Here is a 23,447-nt window from a genome sequence, read left to right as displayed (position 1 = left end):
ATGAATACGAGGGAAAGGAATAAATATATATCACCTACTATATATGATTACGAGGGAAAGGAATAAATACATATCACCTACATATGTATGTGTGCATATATACATATGTGTGTGTGTGTGTGTGTGTGTGTGCAAGGGCTGGATGAAGAGATACTTGGGGGACTTGGGTTGGAATCTCAATTGAATAATTGTAAACTCCAGCAAGTCACTTTACCTCCAGTCTGAGTTTCCTCATCCTTAAAATGAGGGGATGATTAGATGCTCCTTAAGGTCTCTTCCACTTCTATTATTTTAAGATTCTTCAGCATGATTAAGAGACTAGGTTTTTGTGCTAGTAATTTCTGAAGCTTCTTCTACCTTAGCCTGGTATTAAAGGACTACTGGAGGGAGTCATACAGCCGCAGACTGAACTGTGTGTCCTTACTGCTGAACAGTCATCATCTTTTATGGGGGAAGTGAAATATATTGTATGGGATATGGTAAGTAGGACAATTTGGCAGGAATGTAGAATGCAAGAGGGCTATATAGACTAGACCTGGGATTTCAATTATAGTGAACTCCTAGGTAAGGAAACTCTATTAATGCGGGGTGGGTCCTTCTCAGCAATTTTTGGTCTTGAGCTGACAAGAGGTTCTATGACTTGGCCAGGGTCACAGAGACAGAGGCAGGACTAGAACCCAAGACTTTTGGGCTTTAAGGCTGCCTCTCTATTCACTATGCTACACTCTCTCATTATAAGTAATAATATAAAATTCCAAAAAGAAAGGTTGGAACCAAATTGTGAAAGGTTTTAAATGTCAGACTAGAAGCATCTGTATTAAATTTATTCTGGAGACAATAGGAAGCTTCCAGTGCAGGGGAGTAACATGGTCAGCCCATTATTTAATGAAATATTTTGAAAACTGTACAGCAGATGGAATAGAGGCAGGAAGACCAATTAGGAGGCTAATGCAAGATAAGTGATGAAGGCCTGAATTAGGGTGCTTGTATATGAAAGAAAATAGGAGAGATGTGAGAGAATACTTCAGAAGACATTTAGTGTCTGTTGGATATGGAGCGGGAATGGGGACATGGATAAATTGAGGACAACTTCATAAATAGAGGTTATGGTGGTGTCAACAACAAAAAAAAGGGGAGTTAAGAGGAGTGCTGAGTTTTGACTCTTCAATCACTCTCCAATCTTCAATTTCTTCCTATCCATTTGCTCCTCCCTGTTAACAAATATCCACAGGTCTTGTCCCATCCTTTATAAATCTTCACTTGACTTTACCATCCCCTCAAGAAACTGTACTATAGGGGCGGCCAGGTAGCACAGCGAGTAAGAGCACCGGTTCCAGTGTCGGGATGACCTGGATCGAATCCGGGCTCAGATACTCAGCACCACACCTATAAATAACTGGCCGTGTAACCTTGAGCAAGTTACTTAACCCCGATTGCTTTAAAAAAAAAAAAAAAGAAACTGTACTATATCTTAGTCCACTGCAACTCATTGCCTCCACTTCTTTCCCTTCCACACACTTCTCAACCCTTTGTAATTTGGCTTCTAACCTCAGCATTCAACTGAAGCTGCTCTCTCCAAGGTTACCAGTGGTCTTAGGGGCTACACCGACAGACAGCCTTATCTGAGGCTTCATCATTCTTGACCTATTTGCAGTCTCTGACAGTGTTTATCAGCCCCCACTCCCACCTTTCCTTGTAACTAAGTACACATAGCTAAAGGAAATAGTTGGCCAGATCTGACAGTGTATGCCTCATTCTACACCTTTAATCCACTTCTTCTGAGAAGACAAATACCACAAAGTCTGATGTCAAAATTGGTCACAGCATTGAGAATTCTTAAGTTTTTTAGTGTTTCTTTTACATGATTACGGCCAATGAGCAAATCATTCTGTTCTGATTACTTTGATCTGTTCAAGTTTCTTTGAATCCTTTGCGTTTATCAGTTCTTCCAGGGTACTTTCTGGGCTTCTGTGACACAATTCTGTTCAGATCTTGCTGTGCCAGTCTTGCATCTTCAAGATGTTCTGCTGGACTTCAACAAGATGTCCCAGAAATATCTAAATTCAAAACTGAACTTGCCCTCTAAATCTACCTATACTTTAATGTTACAGTTGAGGGTACAACTAGCCTTTCCATCACTAAAGTTTACAATCTTTGCATTGTTCTCAATTCTTACTTCTCCCCTACCCCCATGTACAATAAGTTGCTGAATTGTTGATTCTAGTTCCACAACACCTCTCACTGTGTCTTTTTCTTTCTATTCACATGACTTCCACCCTAGTTTAGAAGACCAATTCTTAAACCCAATTCACTCTGGAGCTCATAGATTGGACCATAGGTCCCTGCCATCCTAGCACAGAGTGAATGTAAATACTATATAGTAACTGTTTCTCTTTTGGCCAGGAACCCTGAAGGTCTTCCCTTTCCAACTTGATTTTTTTTTTCTGATTAAAGGGGCCATCCCTTCAGTAACTTAAAAAGACCTATTCATTGAATGGGCGTTTTCTCACTCAAACTGGGTCTCTCATTGCATCCTGGACCATTTCCGGTCATCCTGATAAATATCTGGCCACTGGACCCAGATGGCTCTGGAGGAGAAAGTGAGGCTGGTGAGCCCCCCACCCCCCTACTCAAATCAAAGTCAACCTCAAGTCATGTCATCATCTCCCTGATGTCACAGTCCTATTTGAGAATGAGGGACAAACATAATAACTCACCACATCTAATCTGGACTATTGCAAGTTTCTTAAAAAGCTTCCAGTCTCTCACACTGCAATCCATTTTCCATAATCCACCAAAAATAATCTTCCCAAAACTCAAATCTGATTAATTTCCCTGTGCAAAAGTTATCAGTGGCTCTCTGTTGCCTCTCAGATAAAATACAAGTGTCAGTCTGACATTTAAAGCTCTTCCCTCTATGACTCCAATTTACCTTTCCAGTTTATTTATATTCTTCTTCTTCATGTATTCTACATTATAGACAATCTTCCTTATTTCGCTGAACTTTGCCTTACATCTTCGGCCTTTGTACAAGTTACCTTATACCTAGAATGCACTTTTACTCTGCTTTTCTCTTTAGGAATCCCTAGTTTCTTCCTTCAAGGCTTAGTTTATGCGCCACCTCCTATTAGAAACCTTTTCTGATCACCTTAGTTGTTAACTACCCTCTCTCCTCAAATATCATGTATATACTTACTGTTTACATACTTCATCCCTTCAGTAGAATGTAAGTTCTTTGAAAACAGGGACTGTTCTTTGTTTCGTCTTTGGATCTAGTGCCTAGCACAGTATGTTTGTTGCATATAATAAGCTCTTAATAAATGCTTGTTGGACTGGATTCAGTATAATTTAGCTTTGTGAAAAGTCAGAATCTTAGTTATTGCTGTGTCATCTTTGTTACTTGAATATTCCTTGTTTCCCCAAATGTAAAACAGGAATGACAGCACTTATCCTATCTGAATTCCAGGAAGAAAGAAGATGAATTCTGAATCTTGAAAAGGAAAATTTGCTTAAGAAGCCTGCTAAAGTTTCCCATATTAAAAAATATTGTAAAGGAAAAAAGAAAACTATACAGAGGAAAAATGGAAACAAGATATAGATGGGAAAATGTAGAGTATTTGGATTTATTTCATAGGAAAAAATATTAAATGAGAACTCCAGGTGATTAATTTCATGAGTATGTTTGTTTGTAAATTTAAGACAAAATGATAAAGACATTTTATGTAGATTTGATGCTAGAATTATCTTTTTTGCTTTTTAGAGCACTAACAATTCCCAATAGCAATGTCTTCAACTATGCAGGTGAGTAATTTTCCTTTAGGGAAAAGTGCTTTGAGGAAGAAATTGAACCAGTGAAAATGGAAATTGTGGCCCACATTTCAGGATGAATGGTGATGAATATTTTGCTAAGGCAACATTCACAAATCTTAGGGAGCAGAAATGGATTACCATGTAGGATTGATATCAACAAATTATTACACAAATATTGTCCAGTGATTAAGTATTATATTCTTTTTTTTTTTCAGCCAAAGTAAAACAAAGTTTATTAAAGATTCGCCATATTGGGTAGACTTTTAAGGAGCCTGATTTGTGATGCTTGTATTGACAAGTGGGCCAGATTGAATCTCAGCTAGATTGAATCTGAGCCCAAGTATTATATTCTTAGGGGAAACTGTCAATATGATGGATTTTTAAAATACAAAATTGCTACTTAAATTTGGTTAAGTAATACTATGGAATAAGTAGAATGCTATGGAATAAGAGACCAAGCAAGGGAGTTAACAGAACTCACAGACTTTAAAATCTAAGTGGCTGAGACTTTGCCTTTAAAATATATTGTTGTATAAGACATAATACAGTGTGTATAAAGAAAATCTACTTCACATGACCTAAGAGAGGAATCTGGCTATTTTTACACAGTTGCTAAGAAATGACTATGTTAAAGTAGTGAGGTGGAAAGCCACTACATATATGAAATGAAAGAATTTTGCTGCTGTTTCTTAAATTCCTCCTTAAAACCTTTAATATTGTCCGAGTGTATCTGTACAGTGATGAAATATAAAGTTCCTAGGGTAAAGTTTAAATCCAATAGCATTTCTCAATCTAAAGCTATTACTAGGCAAGAAGGAAGATATTATAAAATAATAAAAGATGAAATAGTTCAGTAATAGCACTTGTTTTATATATATAAACTGTGGTAATAATGTGGCTCCATGGTCACTCAAATACCTGTCATTTGAACATTTTTTTTCCCCAAAGGCAGGAGTTAGGTAGTTTACCTTTTGTATTAGATATTTCAGCAGTGTCATGAATGCCAAAATGAACTGGCTGGTTATATCCTAATCTGAACAATCTGGGCAAATGATATTTGAAATAAATGTCAACCATACTTTTAAAAAGTAGACAGGCATTTTAGATTAGTGTTTCTGAAATTATGGCTAAAAGGGCTACTGGGAAATGTAGTACAGACCATTTCTATGGAATCACAGATTTAGAGCGGGGAAGGTTATCTACTTCAACCTGCTCATTTTATAAAGACACTGAGGCCAAGAAAGGTTAAATAATCTGTACACACAGGTCACACAGGTAAGTTTCAGGTGCTGGGGCTCCAAATCTTTTAAACTGTACCCCATGGTCTCATTGTGAGATCCATTCTCCATTTTCTCTGGGACTACTACTCTCTGCTCCTTATTTACCCCACAATGTCCCTTCCAAAGAAGCCATTAAGATTTTAGCTCCTTTGGAGCACTCAGAATTACTAAATGAAAAGCTTAAGCCCTGCTCTACCATTTATTTCTCCAAAATGCAAAAGCATCCATCTATAAAAAGTGTACACTTATAAATGATGCTTTCAAGAAGATAAGGTAGTGAACATACGGGCAAGAACTCAGTGGCAAGAACGCTGAACTGGGACTTAGGAACTTTGGTTCAAGTCCAACTCTCCTATTGACTTGGTGTATGGCCCTGGTGAAGTTACTCCTCCTAACAGAATGTAAACTCCTTGAGACCATGGATTGTGTTTTCGTCTTAAATCCCCAGCAACTCGCAGTGTCTTGTACATAGCAGGCACTTCAGTTATATTTGCTGAATTGATTAAATTTCCTATATGTCCTCATTTGCAGTTCAGGTAAAGACCCACATTTATTAAACTCTTTGTTGCTATTGTTCAGTTGTGTCCGGACTCTTTGTGGCCCCATGGGCAAAGTCCATGGGGTTTTCTTGGCAAGGATACTGGGGTGGTTTGCTGTTTCCTTCTCCAGCATGTCCCCATTTTACAGATGAGGAACTCAGGCAAACTCATTAAATAGTTAAATGATTTACCCAGAGTCACATAGCTAGAAAGGATCTGAGGCCAGGTTTCAACTCAGATCTTCCTGACTCCAGGCCCAGTGCTCTATCCATGGTACCACCTAACTGCCCCTATTAAATTTCTACCAAATGCCAAGTCTTATACTAGGCACTAAGGTAGATATAGAAACATAATCCCTGACCTCAACTAGTTTATGGTCTAGAAAGGAAAATGAGGGGTTTGGGTTAGATGATTTCTAAATTTCCTTCACACTTTCCTATGAGTCTATGAAATCTCAGGGTCTTTATTACCAGATTACAGAAATATGGTGATGATAATTTGGCTGCTATCACTGTTTCTTTGAATATAACATTTTGAGCACAGCTGCTTCTCCTTTATCCCTTATATGTGGGCAGCCAACAATTATTAATTTAGAGACTCACAGAACTTAGATCTGGAATTTACTTTAGAAACCAGTTAGACCAATCTGCTCATTTTACAGTGGAAGGAAAACAATTTCTTCAAGATGTCTTTCATCTGTCCCTTATTTTAGCTTTCTAATGCTACTACCCTGGCCCCCCAGTGTCCAGTACTTGGGTTAATGGCAATGGCCTGCTCTCCCCTTTAATCCATACTTCACACCACTGTCAGAATAATCTGAGGGTTCTTAACTTTTTGTGTCATGGACCCATTTGGCAGTCTGGTAAAGCCAGTAAACCTTAACAGCTTTCCAGCTGCACTGCAAGAGTATCTGAATACAAGGAAGACTTCAATTATGAGTGATTTAGTGGTGAGTCAAATAATTACAGTACTTTTGAAGGAGTGATGAGTATAAAAGATATTTCAGGATATCTGTAACAACTCTAATGTGATATGAAAATGTTTGTGATTTCTGGTGGGGACAAAACACAGGAACTGCTAATACTACTATAGTTTGCTACTTACATTCATAATTAAAGCAAATGCTAAATTTCAGTTAGAAGTTAGTAAAAATAGAGATCAACCCTTATGTTAGAGCTGTTGTTTCAACTGTTTCTTTTGTGTATGTATGATTTTTTCCCCCCTCATTCAAGTTCATGGACCTTCTGAAATCTAACCACAGACTCCCCTAAGGGCTGTGTAGACCCCTGATTAAGAACCCTTGTTCTAAAGCACAACTTTAAAAAAAATCTCCATTGCCCATAGAAGGAAATCAGAATTACTTATGAATTCAGGCCCATCATAGTATTTCCTCAGCCTATCTAGCCAACTTTATCTCCCACTGCTCCCAGCAGGGTTATTTCAGCCCTTCTCTATACTAGCTGCCACCTCAATTTCCTCGTGATGATCTTTGAACCTTTGGAAAGCCCTCCTAATTTATTTTTATTTTGTTCATCCATTTTCGAGGACAAGCTCAAATCCCTCCTCTTCCATGAAGCCTTCCCCTAAGGTTCATATAGCTTTTAATACTATGACCTCCTCCTGTCATCATCCTTAATTTTACAACTTTGTTATATCCTGCTTTACATTGAAATTGAACTGTTTCATATGTATATGTGTCTTATCTCAAGAGGAGTACAAACTAGGCAGAAAGGGAGGTTAAGAATTTCTTTTATATCGCCCACTGTTCCTAGAAGGTAGAAGACTTCCATAAATATCTGCTATATTGAGTTCATGACAACTTTTCCATGTTTTATCATCATAAGGCACCTATATATAAAGATGTTTTCACTGGTTCACTGCAACTTTTTTGCACACATATTCAGCACAATGAAAGGATTCACCTACCCAGGGTAACTGAATTGAATTTGCTTATCAGAAAGCAAAATATAAAGACTTGCCAAACTGGAAAAACAATGAATGTGCCCATACAACAAGAAAACCAATGTATGGAAACCTTGCTTGAATAAAACTTTCATAGAAGTGATTTCTTTGTGTCCTGAGAAACATCATTAATCCTGCAATATCATGAAAGCTAATCTGGTAAAGATCATAGGAGACTTCACAAATGTCATTAGTTTAGAAAAATATTAAAATTTCAAATCTCACAAAATGAAGTGGTCAGAGACATCTGGGACAAATAACTGGGTTCACAAAAAAGGATAATCTTGCAGCTTCACTTTTTAATGGATGCTACAGCTCTTCCGAGAAATGGAATTTGTTAAAATATTTTTTGACCATCTATATTTAGGGCTTTGATGAAGACTTGTAGAAGGAATATAGAAGAATAGAAAACAATCATTGTCCTCAAACATCTTACACTGTGGTAAGGGAAACCAAGTGAAATTTTGAAATAACACTGCAAGACAGAAGTAATAATTCAGCACAACAAGCCAAAAGGTATCCCACCAATCCTAGGCAGAACAAGTACGATTATGCCTATTTTACACATGAGGAAACCGAGGCCCAGAAAACTTAGATGACTTGTCCAAGGTCACAGAGTTAGCAGTGGCAGAGCTGGGTGTAGAACTCACATCTGATTTCAGAGGAATGACATACTCACTGCCCTCACAATTTTAGTTCCTAAACAGCATTTAAAAGAAACTAATCTGCCCAGGGTTACATAAGCTAGTATATATAGAGGTAATTTTTGAACTAAGGTTTTCCTGGCTTTGACACTGGTTCTCTAGCAAGCTGCCTCTGGAGATTCAATAAATAATAACAATTATAATAAAAAAAAGAAACTAATCAGTTTCATATTGCACCCCTAGCTGTTTATGTGGCATGTTCTTTCTTACACAGTATTCAAGAAACAATATTAAACACCCCATTAACCTGTTTAATAAAAGCTTCACCCATTAAGAGTATTAGTATATAAGATATACCTTGGTGTCAAATCTTTCTATTTAATATAACTAGGTTTTGTCCCACTGCTTCTGGCAGCAGATTAACCACTGTGACAGAACTTCTCAGAATAATTCATTTGTTTAACAGTTAATAAATCCTTACCATGTGGACTACACTGAGTTAGATTAAAAACAAATTACTCTAGAGGTTTGGAAGAGGGAGAGATTACTTCTGGCTGGTACAGGGCCAGGAAAATTGTTATGAAGGAGGCATTAGAACAGAGGGAGATAGGAAAAGATATTTCAGGTAGCAGAATTAATTTTTAAGTTATAAGGCATAAAATAATAGACCTTGACTATAGTCATCTACTGTTTGAAAAACCCAAAGACTCCAGCTTCTGCGATAAGACCTCATTATTTGACAAAAACTGCTGGGAAAAATGGCATGGCAGAAACTAAGCATAGACCAATATCTTACACTGTATACCAAAATAAAGTCAAAATGGGAACAACATTTAGATATACAGGCTGATATTACAAGCAAACTGGGAGAGCAAGGAATAGTTTACCTGTCATATTTATGGAGAACAGAAGAATTTGTGACCAAACAAGAGATTAAAAACATTATGAAGTGTAAAATGGATAATTTTGATTACTTAATGTTATTATTATACTAATTTAATATTGAATATTATTTAATTTGAATTTAATTTAATTTTGAATATTAATTTAATATTGAAAATTTTTTGCACAAACAAAGCCAATGCAACCAAGATTAGGAGGGAAGCAGAAAACTAGGAAATAATTTTTTACAACCAGTTTCTCTGATTAAGGCCTCATTTCTAAAATATATAGAGAACTCTGTCAAATTTATAAGAATACAAGTCATTCCCCAATTGATAAATGGTCAAAGGTTATGGATGGGCAGTTTTCAGATGAAGAAATTAAAACTATCTAAAGTCATATGGAAAAATGCTCTAAATCACTAGATTAAAGAAATGCAAATCAAAATGACTGAGGGATCACCTCACACCTATCAGACTGGCTAACATGACAAAACAGGAAAATGATAAATGTTGGAGAAAATATGGGAAAATTGGAACACTAATGCATCCAGGAGTTGTGAACCGAATCAACTATACAGCAGAGCAATTTGGAACTATGCCCAAAGGGCTATAAAAATGTGCATTCCCTTTGACCCAGCAATACCACTTCTTTCCCATACAAGTAGGAAAAGGACCTACATGTACAAAAAATATTTATAGCAGCTCTTTTTGTGGGGACCAAAAATTGGAAATTGAGGAGATGCCCCTAAGTTGGGGAATGGCTGAACAAGTTGTGGTATATGAATATAATGGAATACTATTTTGCTATAAGAAATGATAAGCAGGAGAACTTCAGAAAAACTTGGGAAGACTTATATGAACTGATGGTAACTGAAGTGAGCGGAAACAGGAGAACACTGTACACAGTAAGTCACAATGTGCTTTGACTAACTTTGCTAGACTTATCTCTTCATAGCAATGCAAAGATCCAAGACAACTCCAAAGGACTCAGAAATGCTGTCCACATCCAGAAAAAACAAAACAAAACTGTGGAGTCTGAATGCAGATTGAAGCATATTATTTCCTCTCTTTTCTTTTTGTTTGTTTCTTCTATCTTGTGATTTCTCCCATTGGTTCTAATTCTTCTTTACAATGTGACTAATGTGAAAATAGGTTCAATATGAATATATAGGGAGCCTGTATCAAATTATGTGCTGTCTTGGGGTGGGGAGAAGGAAGAGATGGGGAGAAGATTTGGAACTCAAAATCTTGTGGAATTAACTGGCCGTGTAACCTTGGGCAAGTTACTTAACCCTGATTGCTTTAAAAAATAAATCTTAAGGAAGTGAATATTGAAAACTAAAAATAAATAATTAAAAAAAGGATAGGCATCCTGAGTTGTGAAAAGAAGGCCAACCTTTGAGTCAGGAAGATCTGGGTTTAAGTCCAGTCTCTTATGAAAAGGTGTGTGACCTGGAATAAGTTATAACCTCTCAGTGCCCTAGGCAACTCTCCAAAGACTATAAATTACACATCATTTGGAGGGAGAGTCCATACCAAGAGTTTCTTATACAGCTGGAATCAAGGGTTCAGACAAAAAGGGGTGGGGTAAAGCATATAAAAACATGGTCACAGTTAATTTTTGGACATACATTGTTCTCTTTCATTTGCATAGGAGCTAAATGAATAGTAGTTCCATTTCTGTAAACCTTCAATTCAACAAATTGGTGCTGGGGGAGATATAAAGTTTAGATGACACTTGGTCCTTGGCCTCATGGATCATATAGTTTAAACAAGCTTCACAAATCTAAATACCAATGGAAAATTGTTTTTTTCCCCCCTTATGGGGAAAAAAATTATGTTATATAATTATGTTAATAATGTCCTCATGAAAGATTATTTAATTGACTTTTCTCCTGTCTAAGGAGGATCGTAAGCAAAATAGTTTTTGTAATTGTGTTCATATAGTTCCTGGTTTGTCTTGGCAAGTAAACTCTGGGTATTTTATATTGTCTACAGTTATTTTAAATGGAATTTCTTTTTTTTATCTCTTGATGCTGGATTTTGTCAGTAACATAGGAATGCCAATGATTTATGTGGGTTTATTTTGTATCGTGCAACTCTGCTAAAGTTGTTAATTATTTTCCCTAGTTTTTTAGTTGATTCTCTAAGCATACCAATCATCTGTAAAGACTGATAATTTTGTTTCCTCATTGCCCAGTCTAATTCCTTCAGTTTCTTTTTCTTCTCTTATTGCTACAGCTAACACTTCCAGTACCATATTAAATAACAGAAGTAATGGTGGGCATCCTAGCTTTACCCTCGACTGTAAGGATAAGGTTTCTTGCTTATTTCTATTACAGATAATGCCTGCTGATGGTTTTAGATAAATATTACTTACCATTTTAAGGTAAGTTCCATTTATTCTTCTGCTCTCTAGTGTTTTTAATAGGAATGGGTGTTGTATTTTGTCAAAAGCTTTTTTTCTGTGTCTTTTGAGATAATCATATGATTTCTGTTAGTTCTGTTATTGATATGGTCAATTATGCAGGTAGTTTTCCTAATATTGAACCAGCCCTGCATTCCTGGTATAAATCCTACCTGGTCATATATAGTATAATAATAGCAGAATTATTTTTAAAGAAAAAAAGCAAAATTTGTCTTCAGTGGGGCGGCTAGGTGGTGCAGTGAATGGAGCACCAGCCCTGGAATCAGGAGGACCTAAGTTCAAATCTGGCCTCAGACACTTACTACTTACTAGCTGTGTGACCTTGAGCAAGTCACTTAACCCCAATTGCCCTGCCCTCCCCCCTCTAAAAAACAACAAAAAAATTTGTCTTCAGTATCCTATCTCCTTTCTTTCTTGAGCTTCTTCCTACTTGCTACTTCCCTGAGTTACCCAAATCCCTTCACCACAGACCTGACACTCCCAACCTTCATCCTTTCAAACCCTGAGCTTTTCTTTCCCTATGAAAAACTATTCAGTCATCTCAAACTAGTTATGCTCCTTAACTTAGAGGGAATCTCCTAGTGACACAAGAGAAGGACATAATAGTTGTTATGTACTCCCCTGATTGATTAAGTTTAAGCAAGAGGAATTGAAAGGGAGTCCAGATGTGGGGATTTGTATATTGGAGAAAGGTCAGCCTAAATGACCTCTCAGGTCTTTTCTTACAGACATATTTTGTGATTCAGCATATCTTAAAAGCCTGAGTAATAGTCAAATAAGAGAAAGATTTTTACATTGTCCATTTCCATTTGGTCCTTTGTACCTAATAGTTTAAAACTGTTTGGTTCTTTTTCATAGTCATAGAATAATAGAACTTTGGAGTTGGAAGGCACTTTAGCAGTGGTCTAATATCCCAACATCTCTGAAAGGTGGTTGTCTAGTCTTTGCTCAACCTCTTCCAGTGATAACTTGGTCAGTGTCTTTAAAGACAACACCGATTAATGCAAGGAGCTTTGGCCCTGGAATCGGGAAACCTTGATTCAAGCCCAGCTTTTGCACCTTACAGTCCTGGGAACACTTCAATTCCACCGGTGTGATGTCCAGCACCGCCAGACCTACCCACCTTTTCTAAGCCGGTAAAGTGTTAAGTAAACGTGAGTGACAATTAGGCAAAGCCAGGATCTTAACTCCACTCTATCAATACTTAATGTTTCGGTCGCACAGATTTGTTTCGGCTGTGATAAAACCCCACCTACTGTTAGAACTTGGAAACAGATAAATCGGGATTTTTAAACTTTTGAATACAAGGGCCATTATCTAGCACTGGAATTATTTTACGTGGAATAGTTATTGTTGCTGTTTTTTGCTGAAGGCTGTCTCACTGTCCCTTTCCCCAGACAGACTAACAGTTGGGTCCAAGAGGAAGATGATCTCCCCTCCCCCTCCTTCCTCCAGGTAGTCCAAATGGGGCATCATTTGGGAAATGAGGGCGGTGGGCGTGTGAGTGTGGGGAGTCGGGGTGGGGGGTGGTGTATGGTTTATTTTGATAGGACCGCGGCGCGGCTCTCCCGGCCGGCCGCTGGTAAGTTGACTTTCCGGAGTGGCACCTTGACCAGAGCAGGGGCACTGCCCGGGGCTGGCCGAGCCCCTCCCCGCGGGCTGGCCCCCGCTCGCCGGCTTACCTGGGCTGGCGGGGCTGTCCCCGCTGCCGCTGGGGAGTTTGCTGCGGAGCCCGGCGGAGGAGGCTGCGGAGCGCAGCGCGTGTCCACAGCTCACCGAGAAGTTCTCGGACGCCTTCCTGGCCAGCGAGAGGATGGGGTGCGACCAGCTGGCGTCGTCCCCGGCCGCCGCCTTGCCCCCGGCCTCGCTGCGCACCTCGCTCGCTGCGGGGATCTGGGTCCGGTCTAGGATCTCGAAGTCTTCCCGCGGACCCACGCCCGGGGAGCCACCGGCCTCCCCTTCGGCCATCTTTACAGAGTCATCTGACACCAGTCAGGAGGAAGCAGGCTTGCAGCCGCGCCGGCCGCCCGCCAGCTAGCCCGCTCGCCCGTCTGTCCCGGGCAGCAAGCGCTGCAAGCAGCGCCCGGGAAGATGCCCTCAAACATCCCCCCCCCCCCCCCCCCGGGGGATGGAGCGCGCAAGCCAGTGCGGGCAGGAATGAGTTTCAAGGAGAGTTGAAGCTGTGGTGGGAGGGAGTGCAGTTTGGGGGACCAAGGAGGGCAAGAGTGAATTTGGGGGAGGGTTTTCAGATTCAAGTCAGGGAGGAGTGAGTTTGAGGGGTCTCAGAACCAAAGTGGGCAGGAGTGAGCTTGTAAGAACCACCTCAGGAGATTATTTAGGCAAGGATAAAAATCGAGGGGGTCAGTTTAGGCAAGCATGTGCTTTGAGTGGTACCTTGGGGTGGCATGGGAGCTCGGTTTCCCAGGGCTTTGGTGTGATTGTGTGTTTGGGAAGCATGGTGGGGGACGGAGGAGCTCTTTGTTGAGAGAGAGTTAGGCTTTCCAGATTGATGTGGCCTCCACGTGTCTCAGTTCTTCACTGATTGAAGTCCAGCATTTGGTCCTTCCTCTGAAGAGGGTCTGTGTAAGGGGAGACAGGGGAGAATTAAAACAAATTAGGGAACATGAAGTAGGGAAAGAAATTTGGGAGGTAATGACGTCAAGAAAGAATGTAAACATTGTGAGCCGGAGTCGTTTCATTCTTTGTACTTGTATCCTCAGTGCCAAACAATGTGGGCACTTAAGTAGGCACTTGATAAATACTTGATTAATCGCTTATAAGAGAGGAGGGAACTCCATACTTCCCTGCACTGTCTAGGGTACGAACCACAAGCATCCTAGTCACCTGGGCTCCCAACCAAGGTGTCATCATGGCCTCCTCACTCTCTCCCTCTCCCTCCCTTCCTCCCTCCTTATCGAATGTCTCGACAAGGCCTGTTGATTTTACTTTTGTAACATCTCTTGCATGTGCCCCATTCTGATACTGCCACCACCTTGATACAGGCCCTTATCACCTCATACTTAGGACTATAGCAATAGCCTACTGGTGGGCTTGCCTACCACAAGTCAGTCTTCATTCCATCCTCCACCCAAATGTCAAATTGATTTTCCTAAAGAAAGGTCGGAACTTGTTGCACATACCCCACTCCCCTTCCAGTAAACCGAATGGTCTTCCTAGTTAGGTGAGTGGTGAACTTCCTATCCCAGCAGGCATTTGGAAGTTAGTTACATCAAGAAGTTTACAGTTTCAGGAATTATGCTAAGAGCTGGAGATACATAGAAGGACAAAAACGCTGGCGCTGCCCTCAAGGACCTTACATTTCAATGGGGAAGACAACATGTTAATAACTAGGTACTAACTAGATATATACAGAGTTGATGGATGGCAGTCTGAGAGGGGAAGACAATAATTGTGGGGGGTCAAGAAAGGCCTTCTTCAGTGAGTGGAATTTGAACTGAATCTTGAAAGACATCAAGGAAACTAAGAAGTAGGGGGTGAGGGAATGAAGAACTCCAGGCATGGGGGACAGCCACTACTCCTTCCCTAAATGGGGATTCCTGAAATGAACAAAGGTTCCATCTAAGGAGCAAAGAATTCTATGATCTGTGAGAAGTAGCTCTACAGAAGGTCTCTCTTTATGATTCATGTTTGGAAGCAGGTATTCTCTGTTGATGACTTTGGTTTCATACACCAGTCTTTAAGGAATAAAAAGGGCAAAACCAATTTTTTTTTTTTTACTCTGTAACTTCTTTTTTCAGACTTTACTGTTCCGAAGACTTTAGCAGACCAGGTGACCCTGACTGTACATATTCTCCCTCCTGGCCACTGTTTTCCCTGTTGTTTCTTGCTACCACAAAACTTTGTTTCCACTTCACAACCCTTCAGCCCTCAAAATTGAAGGAATGGGCAGAAGATAATGCTTTAGCTTCAACATCAATAAAAGACACTATGACATTTTAGACCAGTGCCAAAAAAACAGGGAAAATATTCTGTAATATGAGGGAGTTGGGCTAATCATCTTTTAAGCCCTTTCCAGCTCGAAAACTATGATCCTTTAATCATCATGTAAACAAGGTCAGAAGCCAGCCTTCTCACTTGAGAGGATTGTCTCTCAAGAACTGACAAAAGTACTAACTTTGAGGTTGGGGTGCCATCTTGTGGATTGTAAGAAGAATTCGGAATAGTTTCCAGCGGTCTTTCCCAGGCTGATTTGGATATAGCTTCCAAGGCACTAGAAATTGTGTGAATTTTATTTTAAATATTTTATGGGGGAAAATGTAAGCATCATTAATGTTTTTTTATGGAGATTTTATTCACATCCCATGGGAATGCTTGAATTCTGCACGAGTAGTTTGAGAAATATTGTTTTACAATGCTGGACTTAATTCACATAGTATACTGTGGTATGGAACCCCTGATAGGTCTGGTGGAAATAGCACTGATGGGGAAAGTTACCAAGTGCTTGGAGCAGGCCGCACACTAGGTCTCGGTTCTTATGTGAAGCTCCTTCCATCACTTGTCATGGCCAATTTCCTACTCCTGTGGCCTCTGGTAATAATAATCATAGCCTGGTACTTCTGCACATTAAAAAAAAAAACTCTATTGAGATCCAGTTAGGTGAAGCAGTGGATAGAGCACTGGTCCTGGAGTCAGGAAGACCTGAGTTTAAATCCAACCTCAGATGCTTACTGGTTGTATGATCCTGAACAAGTCACAACCTCTATTTGCCTGTTTCCTCATCTGTAAATTGGGGGTAATAATAGCACCTACTTCCCAGGGTTGTGAGGATCAAATAAATAGTAATCATAAAGTACTTAGCACACTTCCTAAAACATAGTAAGTATTATATAAATGCTAGCTCTTATCATTATAGAAGGAGGCAAAGTAAAGTTGCGAGGCACTGTGGGAAGTGAGATTTCCCCTGCTTTCTCTAGCACAGAGAGGACAGTGGAAGCTGCCCTGCCCTAAGTGGGTTCTGGGGGGCCAAAAGCCAGGTGACAGTTCAAAAGAGGAACTCTCTGCATGCTGTTTACAGATACCCCCACCCCAAGCTTTTCTGCTGTCTCCCCCTTTCTTCATTGCTTCTTTCACAATGCTCTTCCTTAGGTATTGGAGCTGGAACTTCCTCTGACATAAAGGAGCTGAAGGTTGCACCACCCCATGCTTGACAGGGAAACTGGAACATAAAAGATTAGAGCTGTGATCAGCACCACTCCTAAGCAATTGAGAATAAGCAGGCAGCATGACTTTTGTGTGCCCGCAAGTTCGGGAGCTGGTGGAGACACATCTTCTTTAGTCCATGAGTCTGAGATGGCTAGGGCATACCTCATTGCACCTACTCATTTCCAGGACCTGCAAGTGTTACGAGGTTGGACAGGGTTTCTTTTCCTTAGATTGTAAGCTCCTTGAAGGCAGGGACAATCTTTTGCCTCTTTTTGTACCTCCAGTGTCTAGCAGTTCCTGGCACATAGTAAGCATTTAATAAATGTTTATTGAGTGATCTTAATTACAATAAACCATGTGATCCTAGTATGCTAAGTTCTGAATCTATGAATGCAGTGGACAGTAACCTAAGAACCAGTACAGGGTAGGGGCTTTGAGCTAGTTATAGAAAGTAGATTTTCTGTTCTACCATATTGAGCAATATTCTCTATCATTCCTTATATTAATTTTAGACCAGCCAAGCACAGGGTTAGTAAGAGCTGAGTTGCATAACAGTGTGGCCGAAGTCTCTTAGGAGACGGCTGACTGGTGCAGGTTGGAGACAAAGGGACCCACGAAGTCTCCAGGCTAGTGACTCAGATGGAGCCATCTGGTGACTAGTTCAGATATTGCATGCCACCTGTAGATAATCCACAGTTCCAAACTCTGTAGATTTCAGGAAAATAGCACTTGGACCATACAACCAGAGTCTCATGTGGGAGCAAACGTCACATAGCTCACACTTGTTTACATTTTAAGGTTCACAACACACTTTCCTCCCACAAATCCTGTGAAGTGGATGTTACAATTATTATTAGCCTGGTTTTATAGACAAGGAAACTGGAAGCAAATATCAGAACCAGGATATTTACAAGCACATAATGGTGATGTGATACAATGGGAAGGATGTGGGATTGAATGTCAGGGATATGGGTTTTTGTTTTGCTTCTTTGGGCCCTAGATTCCTCATCTTTATAATGGCATTGTGGCAAGAGTTGGACGAAATCATCAGTGAGAAGGCTGTATCTAGGATACTGTCTTGGGCTGATGAACTCTAATGTTTGCTAGCTGTAAGAACCTATGAGTAAGCCAAGGAATTTTGTTTCTTCAGTTTTGAAATGTCAGAGATAGTATTGTAGGAGAGCAGTGTGTGCTGAATCCATGGACATCAGTGTGTCATGCTTTCCAAGTACCAACTTACTTTTTAGAAACTTACTATGCAGATTTGCCATGAGGAAGGAATAACCATGAAAAAAAGTGCTAACCCCTACCTTGCAATTCAACAAGCATTTATTATGTACCTGTGCATATAGTACTGGGCTAAGTGTTGGGGATATGTAGACAAAAATGAAGTAAAATAAGTCCTGTCTTCAAGGAGAGAAAGTAAGAAGTTGTGTTGATGTGTTGAGTCCAAAATAGGTGTTGGGACTGAAACTGTGATTTCAGTGGCAAAAGGAACTCCCAGATGAGGAACTCCTTCTACTGATAAAGGGCAATATTCTCTCTGAAGCTTAGAGTCTTAGATCACATAAGTGACAATCAGTGTGTGTCAGAAGTTAAACTCAAGTATTCCTAGCTCTAAAACCAGCTCTATCTGATAGACCAGTTCTGCCTCTCAAGTTTGAGATGCTTATCAAAAATCCAGGTAGAGATCTAGACATATTAAATCAAGATAGCAAATCAAGCAGTGTAAAAAATAAAGTTACAGGAAATATCCCCTAATGCTCAGATAGAGTATATTCTCCCAAGGGTTTTATGTTACCATTGGGGAAGGAAACTTGGGGGACCAGGGAACATGCCTTGAGAGCACACATGGTAGGGAACATGAATGACCAGGAAATGTATGCAGAGGATCACACACACTAGGAAACTGTGTGACTAGAACACACTTCCAAAGGACATACATGTAGGAGATATGAGATGCTAGGACACATGAGTGACCAGAGCAATTCACACCTCTGACACTGTAGGTCTGCTTGTGTTCTTTGGTGATATGACATGGTTCTGTGTTTTCTGCTGTTCATTGTATCTCTGTTCTCCACTAGGTGTGACTCTGTCCTAGGCACATAGTATTTTCTGGGTATGTCTCTCTGGTGGGTGTTATATCTGCTTTCTCTGCATTGTCTCTACTGGACATGTTTCCATTGGTTTCATATCTCTTCCTTCTCTAATTCATTTTCTACAAGCTGCCAAAGTGATATTCCTAATGTCACTCCCCTACTCAGTAAACTTCAGTGACTCCCTATTGCCACTCTTAGATTAAATATGAGACCCTCTGTTTAACTTTTAGAGCCCTTCACAACTTGACTCCAACCTACCTTTCCAACCTTATACAACACTCCTTTTACTTTATGCTATGATCCAACCAAACCACTTTCTTATTGTTTCCCACATATAACATTTTTTTTTTGCCTTTGGCAGTTGGGGTTAAGTAATTTGCCCAAGGTTACATGGCTAGTTTTTTTTGTGTGGGTGTTAAGTGTCTGAGGCCAGAACCGAACTCCAGTCCTCCTGACTCCAGAGCCGGCGCTTTACTCACTGTGCCACCTAGCCGCCCCCCACATATAACATTCTTCCTATCTCTGTTCCTTTCCCCAGGCTCTCTCTCATGCTTGGAATGCACTCTCACTTCACATCTACCTTTTAGAATCCCTTGTTCCTTCAAAACTCTGTTCAGGTACCGTGTTTCCCTGATAATAAGACACTGTCTTATTAATTTTTTTGGAAAGAAAAACACCAGAGGGCTTATTTTCAGGGGAGGGCTTATGTTGTCCTGCCTCAGCTCTCCTCCACTGCACTGCTCTCAATGGCGCCAGCAAGCAAATCACTGGGGAAGAACAGGATGATGCGCTCACTGCTGCAGCTCTGATTGGATGCAGCTCGGAGCGTGGCGTGCGTTTCACGGGGGGTGGGACGGTGCATACAGAGGGCTTATTTTCGGGGAAGGGCTTATTTTAGAGGAATCTTACACAGTAAGGGGAGGGCTTATTTTCGGGATAGGTCTTATTATCGGGGAAACACGGTATCACCTTCTACATACACAAAGCCTTTCCTGATCCTTCCAACTACTAATGCCACCCCCCTCCCCCATGTGTTTTGTATATAATTATTTATATACAGGCTGTCTTTTCTGATAGAATGTAAGCTCCTTGAAGGCAAAGGCTGTGTCTTTGCATCCCCAGTGTCTAGCAGAGCACCTGGAGCATGGTAGATGCTTAGCAAATGATTAATTAATAAATGGCTAATTGGTTAATGAATGGTCTCTTCTGACACCTGGGCTTCAGCTTTTCAGGGCCATGTGCTGGCCCCTCGACTCTTAACTGCTGAGGTTCTGTGGCTGGAACATCTCTGTCTTAGAGGAGCAGCTCTTTTATTTAGTTCATAGCTGAGACCAGGAGCCACTGTACATAGAAGTCAGATTGTCCCAGACTAAGGTTAACAATATTCTTTTTATTCTCTGTATTTGGTGCTGCTTCCAAGTCTGTGGTTCCAGACGACCACCTGAAAGAGTTAGAAAGTTCCTTGTCATTTCTATTTAAACTCTAATGGAAATCCTGTGTCCTCAAAACCCATTTTAGGGACCGATAAAAAAAAAACCCTCACAGGAACTATGTGATGCTGACTGCTCTCCTCTCTTCCCCTCCCCCAAGATTGGCAAGCAAATTAGATTGAATAAAAACATAGATTAAGCAAAGAAGCTCATTCTCTCTGTCTGCAATCCTGGTCTGCATTCTTTTAAAATGTTTATTTTTTAGAAGTCTTGCATCTTCCCCCTCCAACCCCTCCTCCTCTGCCCCCACCAAAAGCTATCCCTTGTTTTTGTAATGTAGTTTGGCCAACAACTTGCCTATTTGCTTACACATGTAAAGGAACAAATAACTGTAATTATTCCTTTTATTACTACAGCTGTTGCTGCTAAAGAGAGTCCAGACTGGTTAGCCTAGGATAGAAGCTCTTCTAATTTCCCATCTTTATCTCACAGTGCTCACCTTGTATTTCAACAAAAGCAAAATGTTCTCAGTTCTTCAAATACCCCTCAGGTTTTCCTGCTTCTGTGTCTTTGTTTACTCTGTTCTTTATGACTGGAAAGCTCCTCCCCATCCCTGCTTCTTCACATCTCAGCTCAAACGCCTCTTTCCATCGATCTTTCACTGATCCCTCTGCCCTCTATCTTCCAGTTGGAGGTGGTTTCCTTTATCTGTATACTATGATCACTTATGTACCCATCTCTCTCAGATTTACCAGCTGTGGGACACTGGACAAGTCACTTAACCCTCTTTGCCTCAGTTTCCTTATCTGCAAAATGAGAGAGAAGGAAATGGCAAACCACTCCAGTATCTTTGTTAAGAAAACTTCAAATGGGGGCATGAAGAATTGAATACAACTGAAAAATACCTCAAGAACAACAAAAATGGGGGCAGCTAGGTGGCGCAGTGAATAGAGTACTGGCCCTGGAGTCAGGAGGACCTGAGTTCAAATTCAACCTCAGACACTTAACATTTATTAGCCATGTGACCTTGGGCAAGTCACTTAGCCCCAATTGCCTTGCCTTCCCTCCTCCAAAAAGAAAAAAAAAGAACAACAAAAATGCCCATGTCTCATCCTCTCTACCAGCCTGTGGCCTGCCTGAGAACAGAGGCTATGTCTTATCCATCTTTGGCAGTATGGCTTACTATAGGGTCCCAAACACAGGAGGTGCCCAAGAAATGTTTGCCGAGTTAAAAAAAAAGTGTATAGCAGCAGACAGGTCCAAGGACTTTCTGTTCTTCACTCAGTCAAGTACTCACCTTTTTATTAAGATTCTTTAAAAATAATTTATAGTTGCTTAGGGAACCGTACAGTTTCATGCCATTCTTAGAATGGGTAAACAGCAGGCTTGGTTGGGATGTGGGTGGAGCAGACAGAAAAGATTCTAGGGGACAGAGTTTTCCATAATTCTCCTTCCCTCTCCTGAGGAAAAGCCCACATGAGCTATCGGGAGAAGCTGGGTGAATAAGGTAGGGTTACTATCTAATACTTAATTCTGTGACTTCTGTATGGTGAGAGTCAATTAGATTCAATCAACAGTTTAAACCCCTGTGGCTGTGACCAGACTCCTGTTCGTTGCTCTCCATATGGTTACTGTTTCCCCCACCCTCTTCCTCCTCTGGACACTTCAGTAGAATACAAGTGTTTAACAGCATTAGACCTCTACTTCAGGCTTTACTACATACCACCTGTATAAATGTGGGCAAATCAGTTCATCATTGTGGAGCTAATTTCCTTACCTTTAAAGTGAGAGGTTTGGTTTCGAAGTCTCCATGGACCTTTGTAGTGCTTTCTCAGAGTATGTTTTTCTAATTCTGTAAGATTGGGGAAAGCAGACAGAAATGTTACACTTGGTATAGCACTGGCTACTAGCAGAGGGAAATAGAGGCAAGAAGTCTCCGTCAAAGTATTGCTACCTTCAGGTATGGTGAAAGAAACATATCTGCTAAGCTTAAGTAAACCTTCATGCAGACCATGGCCCCAGGAAAGGGTACAGTATTGTAGGTAGAATCTAGTGACCACTAGGTGGCCCTAGAATACTTATTTATTTCGAAAAGCTGCTTGTACCATCATCAGAATGCCTCTTGGGTTGGGAAGGTGGCTGTCGTCTCTGAGGAATATGAGCGTGATGAAGTACATTGGAAGATCATTTTGATGAATTATAACACGTAAGACCAATTCACATTAAATCAGGAAACTCCCAGTTTAACATGCCAGATGTATATATAATTTTCACAAGTGGTTTCTGGTTTTTAAACTTGATTTGCAATTTAGGTTTGTGTGCATTTTTGGAATTCATTAATTCATCTATCCATCAAACATTTATGACTAGTGTTCCTAATACATCTTAGAAGTTTGATGGAGGAAGATAAGAAATTTAGGTGGACATTAATTTAGCTGAATCCTTGAATTTCCTCTTGCTTTGTCCTTTAAGAGAGTTCTGTCCCCTTGTGGGTTGGCATATAGAAGTTCAGACTTGGAGCTCTTGGCAGGGCAGGTGGTCTGCAACCATATGTTGTGGTCCCTTCCATTGCTGCTGACCTGCTCTGTGGTGAGGAGCTGAAGCAGATGCAGAATAAATAAACAAATAAATATTTATTAAGCACATACTATGTGCCAGGCTATGTGCTGGGGATACAAGTACAAAGAATGAAACAATTCCTACTTGTAATTGGCTTACATTCTATTGGGGCAGATAAGAAGTCCATGTATGTAAAAATACATACAATATAAATGTAAACTTAATAAACACAAATCATAAAAAGTAGTTAAGTATAAGAGAGTTGGGGCAGCTAGATAGTACAGTGAATAGAGCAGTGGCCCTAGAGTCAGGAGGACCTGAGTTCAAATCCAGCCTCAGACACTTAACACTCACTAGCTGTGTGACCTTAGTCAAGTCACTTAACCCCAATTTCCCTGCATTCCCCCCCTCCAAAAAGACAAAAATAATATGAGAGAGTTAGGAAGGGCACTAGCAGCTGAGGGATGGTGGTGGTATCAGGAAAGGCTTCACACAGAAGATGGTTCCTGAACTGCATCTTAAAGGAAGAGAGGGATGCTATAAGGCAGAGTATTTCAGACATGGGGGGATAGCTCTGTGTGTGTGTGTGTGTGTGTGTGTGTGAGAGAGAGAGAGAGAGAGAGAGAGAGAGAGAGAGAGAGAGAGAGAG

General features: G+C 40.4%; 2 protein-coding genes across 2 annotated transcripts in view; both read right to left on the bottom strand.

The window, feature by feature from the left end:
* The window catches only part of RPS14 (ribosomal protein S14), a 195,631-nt gene extending 193,440 nt beyond the window's left edge, over nt 1-2,191 (bottom strand). Inside the window, exon 1 of the mRNA XM_069102618.1 lies at nt 2,188-2,191. The gene's annotated coding sequence lies outside the window, so the exon portion shown is untranslated. The remainder of the gene's footprint in view (nt 1-2,187) is intronic.
* Nucleotides 1-13,553, bottom strand: part of RUFY1 (RUN and FYVE domain containing 1) — a 40,380-nt gene extending 26,827 nt beyond the window's left edge. The window contains exon 1 of the mRNA XM_069102601.1: nt 13,230-13,553. Coding sequence (XP_068958702.1) covers nt 13,230-13,515 — 286 coding nt within the window. The 5' untranslated portion in view covers nt 13,516-13,553. The remainder of the gene's footprint in view (nt 1-13,229) is intronic.
* Between the last annotated feature and the right edge of the window lie 9,894 nt (nt 13,554-23,447).

Source organism: Petaurus breviceps, unplaced genomic scaffold (genome assembly GCF_028583685.1).
Source record: "Petaurus breviceps papuanus isolate PSGF00001 unplaced genomic scaffold, PetGlider_PUasm1.0 551, whole genome shotgun sequence".
NCBI classification, from domain to species: Eukaryota; Metazoa; Chordata; class Mammalia; order Diprotodontia; family Petauridae; genus Petaurus; species Petaurus breviceps.
Note: the sequence above shows the minus strand (reverse complement) of the source record. Positions and strands in the feature narration are given on the sequence as shown.